General features: G+C 47.0%; 1 protein-coding gene across 1 annotated transcript in view; it reads left to right on the top strand.

The window, feature by feature from the left end:
• The window catches only part of LOC139379338 (metallophosphoesterase domain-containing protein 1-like), a 31,823-nt gene extending 19,182 nt beyond the window's left edge, over positions 1 to 12,641 (top strand). The window contains exons 4-6 of the mRNA XM_071122143.1: positions 9,889 to 10,004; positions 11,177 to 11,290; positions 11,986 to 12,641. Of these exons, the coding sequence (XP_070978244.1) occupies positions 9,889 to 10,004; positions 11,177 to 11,290; positions 11,986 to 12,107 (352 nt within the window). The 3' untranslated portion in view covers positions 12,108 to 12,641. The remainder of the gene's footprint in view (positions 1 to 9,888; positions 10,005 to 11,176; positions 11,291 to 11,985) is intronic.
• The last annotated feature ends 264 nt before the right edge of the window (positions 12,642 to 12,905 follow it).

Genomic DNA, 12,905 nt, shown 5'->3' with positions numbered 1-12,905 from the left:
GAGACTGGTGGATGGGAGGGAGGGAGGGAGCAACAGTAGAAGGCCCTCCTTTTTATTTTCCTTTCTTTCCTGTTCTTCTCCCTCCCTCTGTCCAACGGAGAACTTTAAAATAATTTGTGTCTCGTGGGTTTTTACACATTCTAATTTCCAACTAAATGGGACATCTGTTTGAGAAAGGGAAGATTTGCCACGGTTGCCAAGGCAACTATCACTCTGAAGGAGTTGGAAAAAAGAAGTCCAACAGCTTTTCTGGACAGAATTAGACTGTAGTGGATGTAGCTAACGCACATTATCCCTCCAAGACAAACACAGCTTAGACACATGCTAGTTCCTCTGTCTTTCTCTCTCTGTCACTCGCCCTCTTTCTCTCTCGCTCTTTCCCTCCTCCCCTCACTTTTTGCCTCATCCCCCTTTTTCTCTCCCCCTCTCTCCCTATCTCTTCTCCCCGCTCCCTCCCTATCCCCCCCCCCCTCTCTGCAGAATCATAAGAAGAAAAAGATACGCGTCACATTGAGATCTGCCACCAATTAAAAAGGAAAGCCCCTCCCCCATCTCTCCACTCTTTCCCCCGTCTCCCCCACTGCCGTCTCAACTGTCTCTCCTCCTCTGTGATGCCACCTCTTCCTCCATGGTAATTGGTCATTATTTAGAACAGGAAGGGACAAATGTGCTTCCCTAGCACTTCTAAATGCTATTTAAATGGGAATTTATTATGTTCTACGCTAACAGGGTTAGCGCCTAGTGCCACGGCTGTTATTAGGGAAATGTGGAAATGAGACAAGCAGGCAGGCGGCAGTCTAGGCTCAACCATGGGAATCAAAATACGACAAAGACCTGTTGTGACACTCTACAAAGGTGTGTTTGGAATGGAGTCAGACTAGACCGTGGATGATGGGCGTATGGGGAGTTATGGACACAGGAGAACGTCTAGGAGGGCTAGTGTCAGGTATAAGAGGCTAGAGATGTCCGATCTTTTACTCAACCTGCAGCTTACTTCAAAGTGGTTAGTGTGCATTGGACCTTATGACCATGTTGACCCATATCAGTGTTAACCAAATGGGAGGTCAACTCATGGCTTTAACATCATGAGTGCCGGCTTGAAACAAGATCCCTACTTTAAGCATTAGGCGGGTCAACGCACAGACAAATCTTTAAGGGGAACCTTGCTGCCATATTTGGGTGTATTCTGTTCCTCACTCTGCCCCCTCTTTCTTTCTTGCCCCCCCCCCCCCCCCCCAAAGCCTGCAGGGTTTGGACCCCTCTCTCCATTGCCGCTCCAGGCACCTCCATATGACACAGCTCTCACCCACCTGCTCTCATCACACACACACACACAAACACACTGGGCTGCTGCAGCTTTCCTCCACCTTCTGCAACAAGGAAGGTTTACACGATGTTGGAAGCAGGCGCTGCCTACACCCCTACCTCTCCACACACACATTGAACACACACACACACACACGTACTTCCACAGAGAGACTCACTTCCTCATCCCCTTAGTCTTTCTTTGTCTTCCAATCTTCCTGTCTCTGTCTGTTTGTCCGTCGGCCTCTCATTTCTCCCCCCATGCTTCTCTTCTTCTCTCATTCTCTCCTTCCTTTCTCTCTTTCACACTTTTCTGTCAAGTGTATCCACTTTGCGAGAAGACGTAGGTGGCGACATGTGGACGTCCACATGAATCCCCCCCCCCACCCTAGCGGCAACGTTAGTGCAATGTTAGTGTAACGTGTCTCTGTGCATCCTGTGAGATCAGCATCCGACGGGAGCTCATTATCGCTGGGCATGAAGTCGTCTGTCAGGACCCAGCAGATTTGTCATCTCTCAGTACCTCGCACTACCCATCCAGGGATAGGGGGAGGAGAGGGAGAGGGAGAGAGGAGGGGGGTCTTTGATCGGGGTAGTTGGCTACAGAATCTGGAGAAACTCACAGAGCATTTCATGACCGTCGCAGGGTAACTATTCCTGACAGTGCATGTCATAGGGATCCATGACAGATGTGTCATAGTGTGACTACGCGTCTTAATATTGGAACCTTGTGAGGACAAGGTGACATAATTGTGTTTACTGCATATTGCTTGAGATTGTATCGGCAACTGTGTTGTAACTTATAAATTCATGGTAAAATACTTATTTTGAAAAAGGGCAGTAAATTGCTGAAACATTGTCAATAGAAGCGTTCTTTCCTCCTCGTTCTCTCGGGTTAATACGGTAAGAAATGCTTTTAGCCTGATTTAGTTTCAGAGCTTCACTTTCTGTTTTATGGTGCGATGTAAAACACCAGAAATATTAGTGATAATACGATAGTGAACGACCCAGATGTCATATTCTGCCGTGTAGCCCGAAGTTCCTGCAAAGTCCTGTGTATGTTTAACTACTAGTAGTCTTTCCTAAGTCCCACTTTATTGCATGTCACTGATGTAGATTTGACGTGTGGGCAGATGTACAATTATGAAGCGTAAGCTATAGCACAGGTATAGGAGAGACATGTGTGAGAGGCTCAGTCCCTGATCAAACACGGTTTCCTCTGAGATTCGGAGATTCTGACTGGGCTAGTTTCTGCTGATCTGTACTTTTCTGTTTCTAAAAAAAAAAGTTTTTTAGGGGGGGGAGAGGCACGGCGGAGAGGAACGGAGGAGAGGGGGAGAGAGGCATGGCGGAGAGGGGGGGAGCGGCACGGAGGAGAGGGGGGGAGAGGCACGGAGGCGAGGGGGGAGAGGCACGGCGGAGAGGGGGGAGAGGCACGGAGGAGGGGGGGAGAGGCACGGAGGAGAGGGAAGCGAGGATGGACAGGGATGCGTTTGTCTTTTCTGACATCCAACTTGATTACAGAGGAAGAGCAGCAAGCAGGAGGGAGAGGAAGAGTGACAGAGGAAGAGAGGAGAGCAGGAACAAGAGACACATCTATTCATCTGTCACTAACCTTACGCATCAGTCCCTCTGTTGCCCTCTCTCTCTCTCTCTCTGTGTCTGTCTCTCATTTCTCTTTCTTTAGCTATCTGGTGGTATATCTGTATCACTCTTTTTTCCCATTTCTAATTATTCCTTCTTTTTTTTGTCTTTGTCTATCCGTCTCTCCTTCTCCCTACAGTATATCATATATTTCTTTTCCCCCTATTTTTTCCTCTCCTAATTCCCTCCACCCCTCATCGTTCCCCTTTAGAGGAAGTCTGCCTGCGTTTTATTAAATGTGGGAATCATCAGTCTATAGGGAGACTGAGACCTGCCAGGTGTGTGTGTGTGTGTGTGTGTGTGTGTGTGTGTGTGTGTGTGTGTGTGTGTGTGTGTGTGTGTGTGTGTGTGTGTGTGTGTGTGTGTGTGTGTGTGTGTGTGTGTGTGTGTGTGTGCGTGCGTGCGTGCGTGCGTGCGTGCGTGCGTGCGTGCATGTGAGTGAGTGAGTGAGTGGGCGAGAGTGTTTGTGCATGCGAGTGTGTGAAAGCGTGTTTGTGCATGCTAGTGTGTGAGATCGTGTGTGCATGCGAGTGTGTGTGCATGTGAGTATGTGATCGACACGGGGCGGTGGGAACAATGTTTCAGCATTTCACCAAACAAGCAGAATTAATGACAGTGGAGGAGTAGATATGAGAGAGAGAGAGGTGGGAGCTCTGGGATTTATGGGGGGGGGGTAGTGGTTGGTTTAGACAGCAGCTGCGCTTCATTGATGGGGCTCGCTGTGGGAATGGATGAAACCAGCTTGATTTGACAAAGAAATTTAGATTTTTGAGAGGAAATGTACAGGCAGCTTCACATCTGTATAATATTGTTGTGTGCTGCTGCTAGTTTAATAAAGATGAGTTTTTTATTGACAGAATATATGCTCTCCTTTGAGAAAACCCTATAAGAACACATGTCTGGCTTTAAACCTAACATTGAAGGTGGTGAGGGTTCTTGGGTTGTGTGCTGGTGCTGCTGATGAGTGTGAAGCTGTGAATGAGCACAGCTGTGAGGCTGACTGCTACTGGTCCAGAGAACCAGGCCTTTCAGACTTCACACAAGACAAGTGTCTCTGTACCCATCACTGTTTTGTTGATGAGGCTTGGTGTGTGTGTGTGTGTGTGTGTGTGTGTGTGTGGGGGGGGGGGGGGATCTCCCTGCACTCTGTCACAGATGGGCTCTGCGACGCCACGTATGTCTGCTCCAGTTTCACCAGAATGGTTGGACACTCTGAGACTACTGCTGTACAGGGGTGTGTCTGTGTATAACAAAATGTGTATATCAGCTCAGAGGGGGTTGTGCAGGTGTGTGTCAGTGTGTGTGTGTTCGTCAGCCCCGGGGCTAGACATTGACTGGTGTAGCTCAGTGACTGTACTGTGTTTAGTGGATGAGAGCTCTGTGGTAGTCCGTCACCTAATCCTCCACCCACCCAGTGCTTAGACCCCCTACTGCGCTCACCGCTCGCCTGCAATTAAGCCATTACAGAGACACACACACAGGCGCTGAGAGGAGGAAAGATGGGAGGAGAGACAGACTACAAAACAACATTGCTTGATTTCCCGTGTGTCAACATTTACTGATAAAGTTTCCCTGTTTCGGTGTCTTTTGTGTGTTCATATTTCTTTCTAAAATTTTTGCGTGTGTGTGTCAGCGTGTCAGCCCGCTTCCTCCTGACCCTGCTGGGTGTTACATACGTCATGCTGAGGGCCAATATGTCCCCAATCTGCCTCTCCACAGAGAGAGGGGAAGTGGGGATGGGGGCAGGTAGAGGTAAAGAGGTGGAGAGGTGAGATTAGACAGGAAGAGAGGGAGGGAGAGAGTGGGTGCTCACTAGAAGACAGAAATATAGAAGGAGGAATAGATGGGTTGAGTTATGGTACACGGATAGATACAATGAAGATGGAGAATGACAGATTAAGTAAGGACCTGGGGAAATGAAGAAAGATGGTGACGGGAAGAACAGGAGGGTACGGGGGTGTTGAAGTAAGGACTGTTCTGTAGCTCACACAGGGAAAGGGGGATACCTAGTTAGTTGTACAACCGAATGCATTCAACCGAAATGTGTCTTCCGCATTTAACCCAACCCCTCTGAATCAGAGAGGTGCGGGGGTCTGCCTTAATCGACATCATCGGTGCCCGGGGAGCAGTTGTTGGGGGTTAACTGCCTTGCTCAAGGCCAGAACGGCTGATTCGAACCAGCGACCTTTCGGTTACTGCAGGCTGGGCCCTGTCACATTTCTTATCCTCCTGACTGTCAGAGTCAGATATACAGTACTCTGCCTTTCAGCCTTCTCTCTCCCTCCTTCCCCATCTTTTCCCTCTATCCCACTCCCTTTCTTTCCCTCTCTCCCCCTCTCTCTCTGCATCAGTGTCGGTGTCCGTCCCTTTCCCTATCCCTCTCCTTCCCCTTTTCTCTCCCTCCGTCTCAGTAGTCCTGCTGTGAGGATCGATCTTGCCGGGTGGACTGGCTTGTGTGTGTGTGTCGTGATTAAACATCAAAGTCTGTACATTAACCATTGTGTGTGGGAGGGAGAACAGTGTGCGCTGAGAAAGGTTTAGAGTTGGGATTAATAATGGAAAAGAGAAAGAAACGTATTTCTCTGTAACATGAAATAGCGTCTTCTTGGAGTCAAACTCTCTCCTGCTTCTCCCATGTACCAGCGCGGGCTATGTGTCTGCAAATTAACTTATAACTGTCCTATTGAAAGATTTGAATCCTATTGTGTGTGATAGAGAGAATGGGACAGAAGCAGTGTTGATGCTACTTCTTCAACTGACTCATTTTAAAATGGCTCCTCATTGGCTCATGGAGTAGACTTAAACAAAGAGGACAATGGGAGATATCAGACAGTCAGAGGACATAGAGTACCTAGCAGTATTTACTAGTATCTAATACTGACAGAGAGAAGTTCCCTCAGAGTAGAATGTATTGTTTGTGTGTAATTACCCAGTAATAGGAAGCAGTGTTAACAGTCAGTAGCCTGAGTTTGAACTAGCCCACCTAGCCTCCAGGCTAGTGAATGAGTAAATGAGAACAGGAAGGCTGCTAAAAGCATCTCTAAGCAGCTCTGTTGACCTCTATCTGAGCAGTGGCGTCCCAACGGACCTCTCCCACCCCAGAACACTTTTAATTGAAACAGGCTCTTAACGAGGTTACGGGGGGGGGGGTACGGAGACACACGTCAAGTGGTGCGGGGAGGCAGGGGGTTTAATAAGAAAAACTCAGCTCTTAGGAGTGACAAGTGACAGCAACCCCCTTTAGTATTACCCAGATGTGAGCATACATACATGCGTACACATGCACACACATACAGTACACGCACATACACACAGTCTAATATGAGCACACAAGCAGAGAGTGTGTGTGTGTGTGCGTGTGTTTTCCTCCCCTTCCTTCCAGGCTGTTAATAGGGTCGTTAAGTCGACAGTAGCTCTTAATTAACTCAAGCTGAGGTGATGATGGTGGGGTGTGACTGCATCCACTCTGATTCTCTGAGAAATAACAAACTTGAAATGAACACACACACACACACACACTCCTATAGCATACACACATTCATTAGCTGTCTCTCTGGTTGCGCCTCCCTCATCTATTCCGTCTTCCTATTCTGCTTCTCTTCATACTGTCTTGTCAAAAGATATATAGAGAGAACCCAGACTTGTTCTATACTGTATAGATACCACTCTCTTCTGTGTTTTCTCTCTGTTTTTCTTCACCTCCCTTTTTCTACCGCTCTCTTTTCCCATCTCACAACATCACTAAAGCAATCTCTCTCATTCTCTCTTTCGTCTTTTGTCTCTCTTTCTCTATTTCTCACCAAGCCTGTTCCTCTCTAGACCTCAGGATAAGTCTGGAATTGATTTAGATTTAAAATTCCTCTTCTGGCGTGCTGTTTTTCTTCCTAACGACTGTGAAGTTAACCAAAGTGTGTGTGTGTGGTTAACGCCTCGCGCCCCTCAGCACTGCCTGATTCGTTAATCATTCATGGGCTTTCTCCAATGATATCATTAAGCTTCTGAATGGAGAAACACACACACACACACATACACACACTGAAATAGTTACACGCACACATTACTGAGAGTGAGACTGATCCCTTATTTGTTTTCAAACCTTCTATAATATTACCCTGTTAAGTAAAGTGGTGTTTTGGGTTAACCTGACTCAACCTCTCTCTCTCTCTCTCTCTCTCTCTCTCTCTCTCTCTCTCTCTCTGTCTCTCTCTCTCTCTCTGTCAGTCTCTCTCTCTCTGTCAGTCTCTCTCTCTCTCTCTCTCTGTCAGTCTCTCTCTCTCTCTCTCTGTCAGTCTCTCTGTCTCTCTCTCTCTCTCTCTGTCAGTCTCTCTCTCTCTCTCTCTCTCTGTCAGTCTCTCTCTCTCTCTCTCTCTCTCTCTCTGTCAGTCTCTCTCTCTCTCTCTCTGTCAGTCTCTCTCTCTCTCTCTCTCTCTCTCTCTCTCTCTCTCTCTCATTCTCTCTCTCTCTCTCTCTCTCTCTCTCTCTCTCTCTCTCTCTCTGTCAGTCTCTCTCTCTCTCTCTCTCTCTCTCTCTCTCTCTCTGTCTCTCTCTCTCTCTCTCTCTCTCTCTCTCTCTCTCTCTCTCTGTCAGTCTCTCTCTCTGTCAGTCTCTCTCTCTCTCTCTCTCTCTCTCCTTCTCTCTCTCTCTCTCTCTCTCTCTCTCTCTCTCTCTCTCTCTCTCTCTCTCTTCTCTCTCTCTCTCTCTCTCTCTCTCTCTCTCTCTGTCAGTCTCTCTCTCTCTCTCTCTCTCTCGCTTTAGAAAAGGGGGAAAAGAATCACATCAAATGAAAGTGATTTTTACGCCGTTGTTTTTTTCCCAGCGTGCTTTGCTTTGCCCCTAGACGACGCCTAGGGATCCAGCGCTCTAACTCAAACATCTGTTTCCTTCTTTTTCATATCCGTAACAAATAACAAACCTATCTTTAATATGCTGAGCACGTCCCCAATTCTCCTCCCTAACTGCACCAAAAAACGCTAGTTTATTTCTAATCCCTTTCCTGGTCAAATCCTATTCATATCGTGGAGATGTTATCCATAGTATTATGTTCTTTTAGTTTTCGTGTTTAGACTGCAATCAGAAGAATCAGGGTTTTTCCTGGAGTGAAGTTGCACTCTCACAGTTAAATCAGTGTATCTTCCTTTTGCTACTGGGATAAGGATGTGTGACATGTTACACTGCTGAGATGTGACATTTTATATGGTCCATGTGCTTATAAAATAATACAGTCAGGTGCACCTTCAGAGTCAGATGAACTCGTGGATACCATTTTTATGTCTCTGCATCCAGTATGAAGGAAGTTGATGGTAGTATCATGATCCAATGCTAACTAGCGTTAGCGCAACGCCTGGAAGTCTATAGGTATCTGCTAGCCGGCTAGATACTTTATAGCATGTGATTTTGGCCCTAGTGGTAGAAAATCCCAGACTTTTAACTTGAGATGAGCTGGAAGTAGGAACAGAACAAATAAATGCAAGTATTTACATAATGTACAAACTCACTCTTTTCTCTCTCATTCCCTTCATCTCTATCTCATTCCATCTCCATGTCTCTCTCAATAGCCCCTTAATTATTTCTCATCTCCCCTTTTCCCTTTCTACCCCCCTTCTCTATCTCTCTGTCTCTCTCTCTTTCTCTTTTTATCGAACCCTCTTAGGGAAATTACAGTCCAATTGCGATTACCAGAGAAAAGTGTTTTTCCTCTTCATCTCTCCATTCAGATATGAAGAGGGGATAGATGGGTTGTGTCTCAAATGCCACTCTATTCTCAATATAGCTCTGGTCAAAAGTAGTGCACTAGGGAATATGGTGCCATTTGGAACCCAGAGGAGACTGGCAGCTCATCTCATTTTAATTGAGACATCCATGTTAAGACGGACATGAATATTTAACCGGCCCAATTAATATGCTAAGGCCAATTTAAATGTTTTAAAATTCACTGTGTAAATTATTGAAATTGCGTTCACTGGGAACTTCAGATGTTTCATAAAGTGTTTAGGCTCTGATGTCCCGAAGTGATGGAATTTTAATGGAGTAGATTCAAGCTGAAATGGGACACCGTTTCCCATGATGCATCTCTCACTCTGTCTCCTTAACCTCTCAGGCAATGACCCCAGGGTTGGGACCATCACCAAATGTATCCTGCTGTATTATACCACTAGGTCTCTTTAATCAAGTGTGTGTGTACATGTGTGTGTGTGTGCCCCCCCCACACGCACACTCGCTTGCATACGTACACAAACGGGCAGGAAATGATAAAACAGCCTCCATCTGACGTTCCACTGAAGCGCCAAGCGACGGACGGCGTGGCGCCGATAAAAGTTGGCTTTTCCAGTGACTGCCCTCTGCAAATTAACAAAAGCCGGCGGTAAGAGAGCTAATGGCGGCGTCATCGTGGTTACACACGCGTGGCTTGCCTTATGGTACAGAGGAAGATGGATCTGAGAACTCATTGTTAGTGACATGTTAATTTCTCCACCGTCACTCACCCACCAGAGGCGTCCGCTATCAAAGTGAAGGGACACGGACCCAGCCGCCAAGTCCCTCTCTTCCTCTCTCCTCTTTTCCTCTCTTCTCTTTTCCCTTCCCGTCCTGGAAGGCTCCAATGCCGACTGTTGAATCAAGCGGACTTTAATGTTTAATGTTGGGGTTTTATATCCTAGCGCTTTCTGCCTGCTCCTCTACGGTTCTGTCTAATTTATACTATTGCACTTTGTACGTGGCAGCAGTGGTGTTTGATTAAAGTTTGGAGGGAGTTGATTTGATTTGTCAGAGCAGATGATTGAGGTTCAGAGATTAAGTGCCATTTTGGCTATCACACTTAATCTGTCCCCCCGCAGGGTTCTCCCTTATTAGAGATGATGATCTGATGGGTGATTTTGTTGACAGTGATATGATATACTGTATTAATCTCTCTCTCTCTTTCTCTCTCTTTCTCTGAGCCAGGCAGCCATGGTACTATGGCTGGGGGTTCAACCTGCCAAGAGGTCAGGCTCTGCTGGACAAGTGGAACCAGATCCCCGACTCCACCGACATACTGGTCACACACTGCCCCCCACTGGGTGAGGGAGACATTACACCTGGGGGACACAATCATGAGACATCATCGCACACACGTTACAAACACACGCACATTCACACACGCACATGTGCGCACACTCAGTGCTTTGATAGACTGTCAAATCAGTAATACTTTCTGAATAATCTGTCATTTATTCCTGTTATCATCCTCGTGTAAATATCTACCCACACTTACATACACATTTGCATAACACACGCACACTTTCACAGCTCATCTCCCGCTGCAGCTGGGAGATGCTCAGACGAGTGTGTGTGATTGATTTCTGTGGCTGCTGCGTGGCGTCTCGCCTCTAAACACACGGAGTTATTTTCCGTTCAGTTTAGCCAAGTGTCTCCAGCTCCCCTCTCCTCATAAGCCACCGGCATATGGAGCAGCTACAGCAGGCCACTAATGCCTATTAGAGGGAGAGACAAAGAGAAGGATAGAGAGGAGGGGGAGAAAGAGGTGGGGAAGAAGGAGAGACAGGTCGAGAGAGAGGAGGCTGGGGAGGAGAAGGAGAGATAGGGAGGTGGAGAAGAGAGAGATAGAGAGACAGAGGGAAAGAATGGACAGAGAACTACAGAGAGACCGTTGGTCTAGAGAAAGAGGAAGAGAAGGATACAACAGAAAGCGAGGGGCTAGACGTAAAGTGACCGAGTAGAAAGAGTGAGAGGCGCGGTTCGTTCGCACTGCGGCAAAACCCGTCGTCTTTTATGTGGCGCGATAAAGCGATGGAACGGGGATGGAGGAAAGGAGGAATATGGCCTTTTTTTATCTAACGATGAGGAGGAAGATACATAGGAGGAACAAATCTGTATGAAAGCTGTTTACTCACCAGCTGCCTTAAAACAAGCAGAGAATTAGTCGAGTGTCCAGAAATGGAGACAGAGCCATTACTCTTCACATCACAAAAGTCTCCACGGACTTGTAAAGTAGCCCAAAGTGATTTGAGTTTTTTTTGTTGCTGAATTACATTTACTTATTTCGAGCTTTTCACTAGATTTCAAAGCACTTTGTGTCACCCCACTCACCACCAATGTGTGCATGGCACGAGAAAGACCAGTCCTGATAGTGTTTCTATAGACTCAGCGGTATGCTTCCTATAGAAGTGACACTAAATCAGTCTCTCTCTCTCTCTCTCTCTCTCTCTCACCCGTGTCACACTGTGTGTAGGGTTCCTGGACTGGGTTCCTAAGAAGATGCAGCGGGTGGGCTGTATGGAGCTGCTCAACACTGTCCAGAGGAGAGTACAACCCAAGCTGCACGTGTTCGGACACATCCACGAAGGTACATACACACTTTCATTCTGTATGAATGAGGTTTCTCATACTGCTACACAAGCCTACATATTTAAATCAGATTATCGATCTTGTAGCACAAGGTCTTTGGAGTGCGTCATTATGACTTGTTTATGGATTCTTGCCACGAGGCTGTATTTGATTCTATGAAAGGCATACATTATGCCTGGAAGTGGTACTGCAGCGTCTCATCCAGGCCAGGGGGGACTGGGAGGCCTTCTCTCCAGGCTGAGTGATTCTTTTTTTGGGGTTAGCAGGTCAGCGTGGGTCCCCCGGAGCACCATAGCCCCTTCGGAGAGGACCAGATTAGTAACTAGATCAGATTCACACAGGGAGGAACAGGCCGGATTTAGCCCTGCGTGTGGATCTGTGCGACTGAGATAGATTGGGAGCAAGGAAGAAGGGAGAGAAAAGGAATTGTAGCTTTTGTCATTTGTCACACGTTCTTTATATCAGACCGGTTCATTCTGAGTGATTGAAAAAGGCCAAAAAATATCTCACCTGTAAAAAATTTCCTACATGTCAAACGAGATGCAGTTGTCAGTGTTAGATGTGGATAGTTATGTCAATAAAGGGAAATGTAGAGAGTGTAAAGAAGTCAATGAATAAATGAGTGTTACTGTCAGTCTGTCTTTCTCTCCCTCTCTAACAGTCGTCTCCCCTCCTCTCCTCTACTTCCTCCAGGTTATGGTATGATGACAGACGGCACCACCACGTTCGTCAACGCCTCGGCCTGCACCGTCAACTTCCAGCCCATGAACCCGCCCATCGTCTTCGACCTGCCCAATCCCACCAGGACCACATGACTAGAGAAGCCCCGCCCTGCTGAGCCCCCCTCCAATCAGGAGACAAGTGGTGGGAAAGCAGATAGGTGAGGGTGGTGGACAGGTGTGGTGGAGTACTGTATATAGTCAAGGCTCTAACGGATGCTGTGTGTGTGTGCGTGTGGGTGTGTGTGGCACAACACACACAAGCCCAAGTCTCTTACAGACGAGGTGTTGCCTCACTTGGCAAATCCATCAATGTTCTTTTATATACTGTCATTCCTTTATTTCAACAAAAGAAAAGTAAGGCAAAAGACAGACCCCAGATGCCTCATTTCTCATATGGACATGTCAGCATTAGTCTGTGAATCTTCTGTTGCACTTCTACTGCACTGACAATCTGACCTGGCTGTCAGATAGAGAAGAGGACAGGGGGAACAGTGTCTCCTGTGTCACTGTTTGGACTCACAGTCTTTCTCTCAGAAGAAGACACTGGATAACTCTCATTCTTTCTTGTTCCTCATAGAGGACTCTGTTAAGCCACCAGTGGAAGTTGCTCAGTGGCGACATTGTGACAGTGTGGTCCACCCTTCATTTGAGACCTTCCCTGAGGAGTGATTGAACACTTACCAGTAGGGTTTCAGAACATTAACCCAATGTCCATGTTCGACTTTGTGGAGCTGTTTGCCAGCACAGAAAGGATACCCCTGTCAGTGATATCACACTTCCTGCACTGCAGATTACAACACTGCTTTCCCCTCATCCCTTTTTCTCTTGATCCCTCTTTTCCTCTGCCCCTCTAGTTTCACTCTCTCTCTCTCTCTCTCTCTCTCTCTCTCT

The sequence above is a fragment of the Oncorhynchus clarkii genome, chromosome 21, assembly GCF_045791955.1.
Source record: "Oncorhynchus clarkii lewisi isolate Uvic-CL-2024 chromosome 21, UVic_Ocla_1.0, whole genome shotgun sequence".
NCBI lineage: Eukaryota > Metazoa > Chordata > Actinopteri > Salmoniformes > Salmonidae > Oncorhynchus > Oncorhynchus clarkii.
The sequence above is the reverse complement of the archived record's forward strand: the minus strand, read 5'-3'. Positions and strand labels throughout refer to the sequence as shown.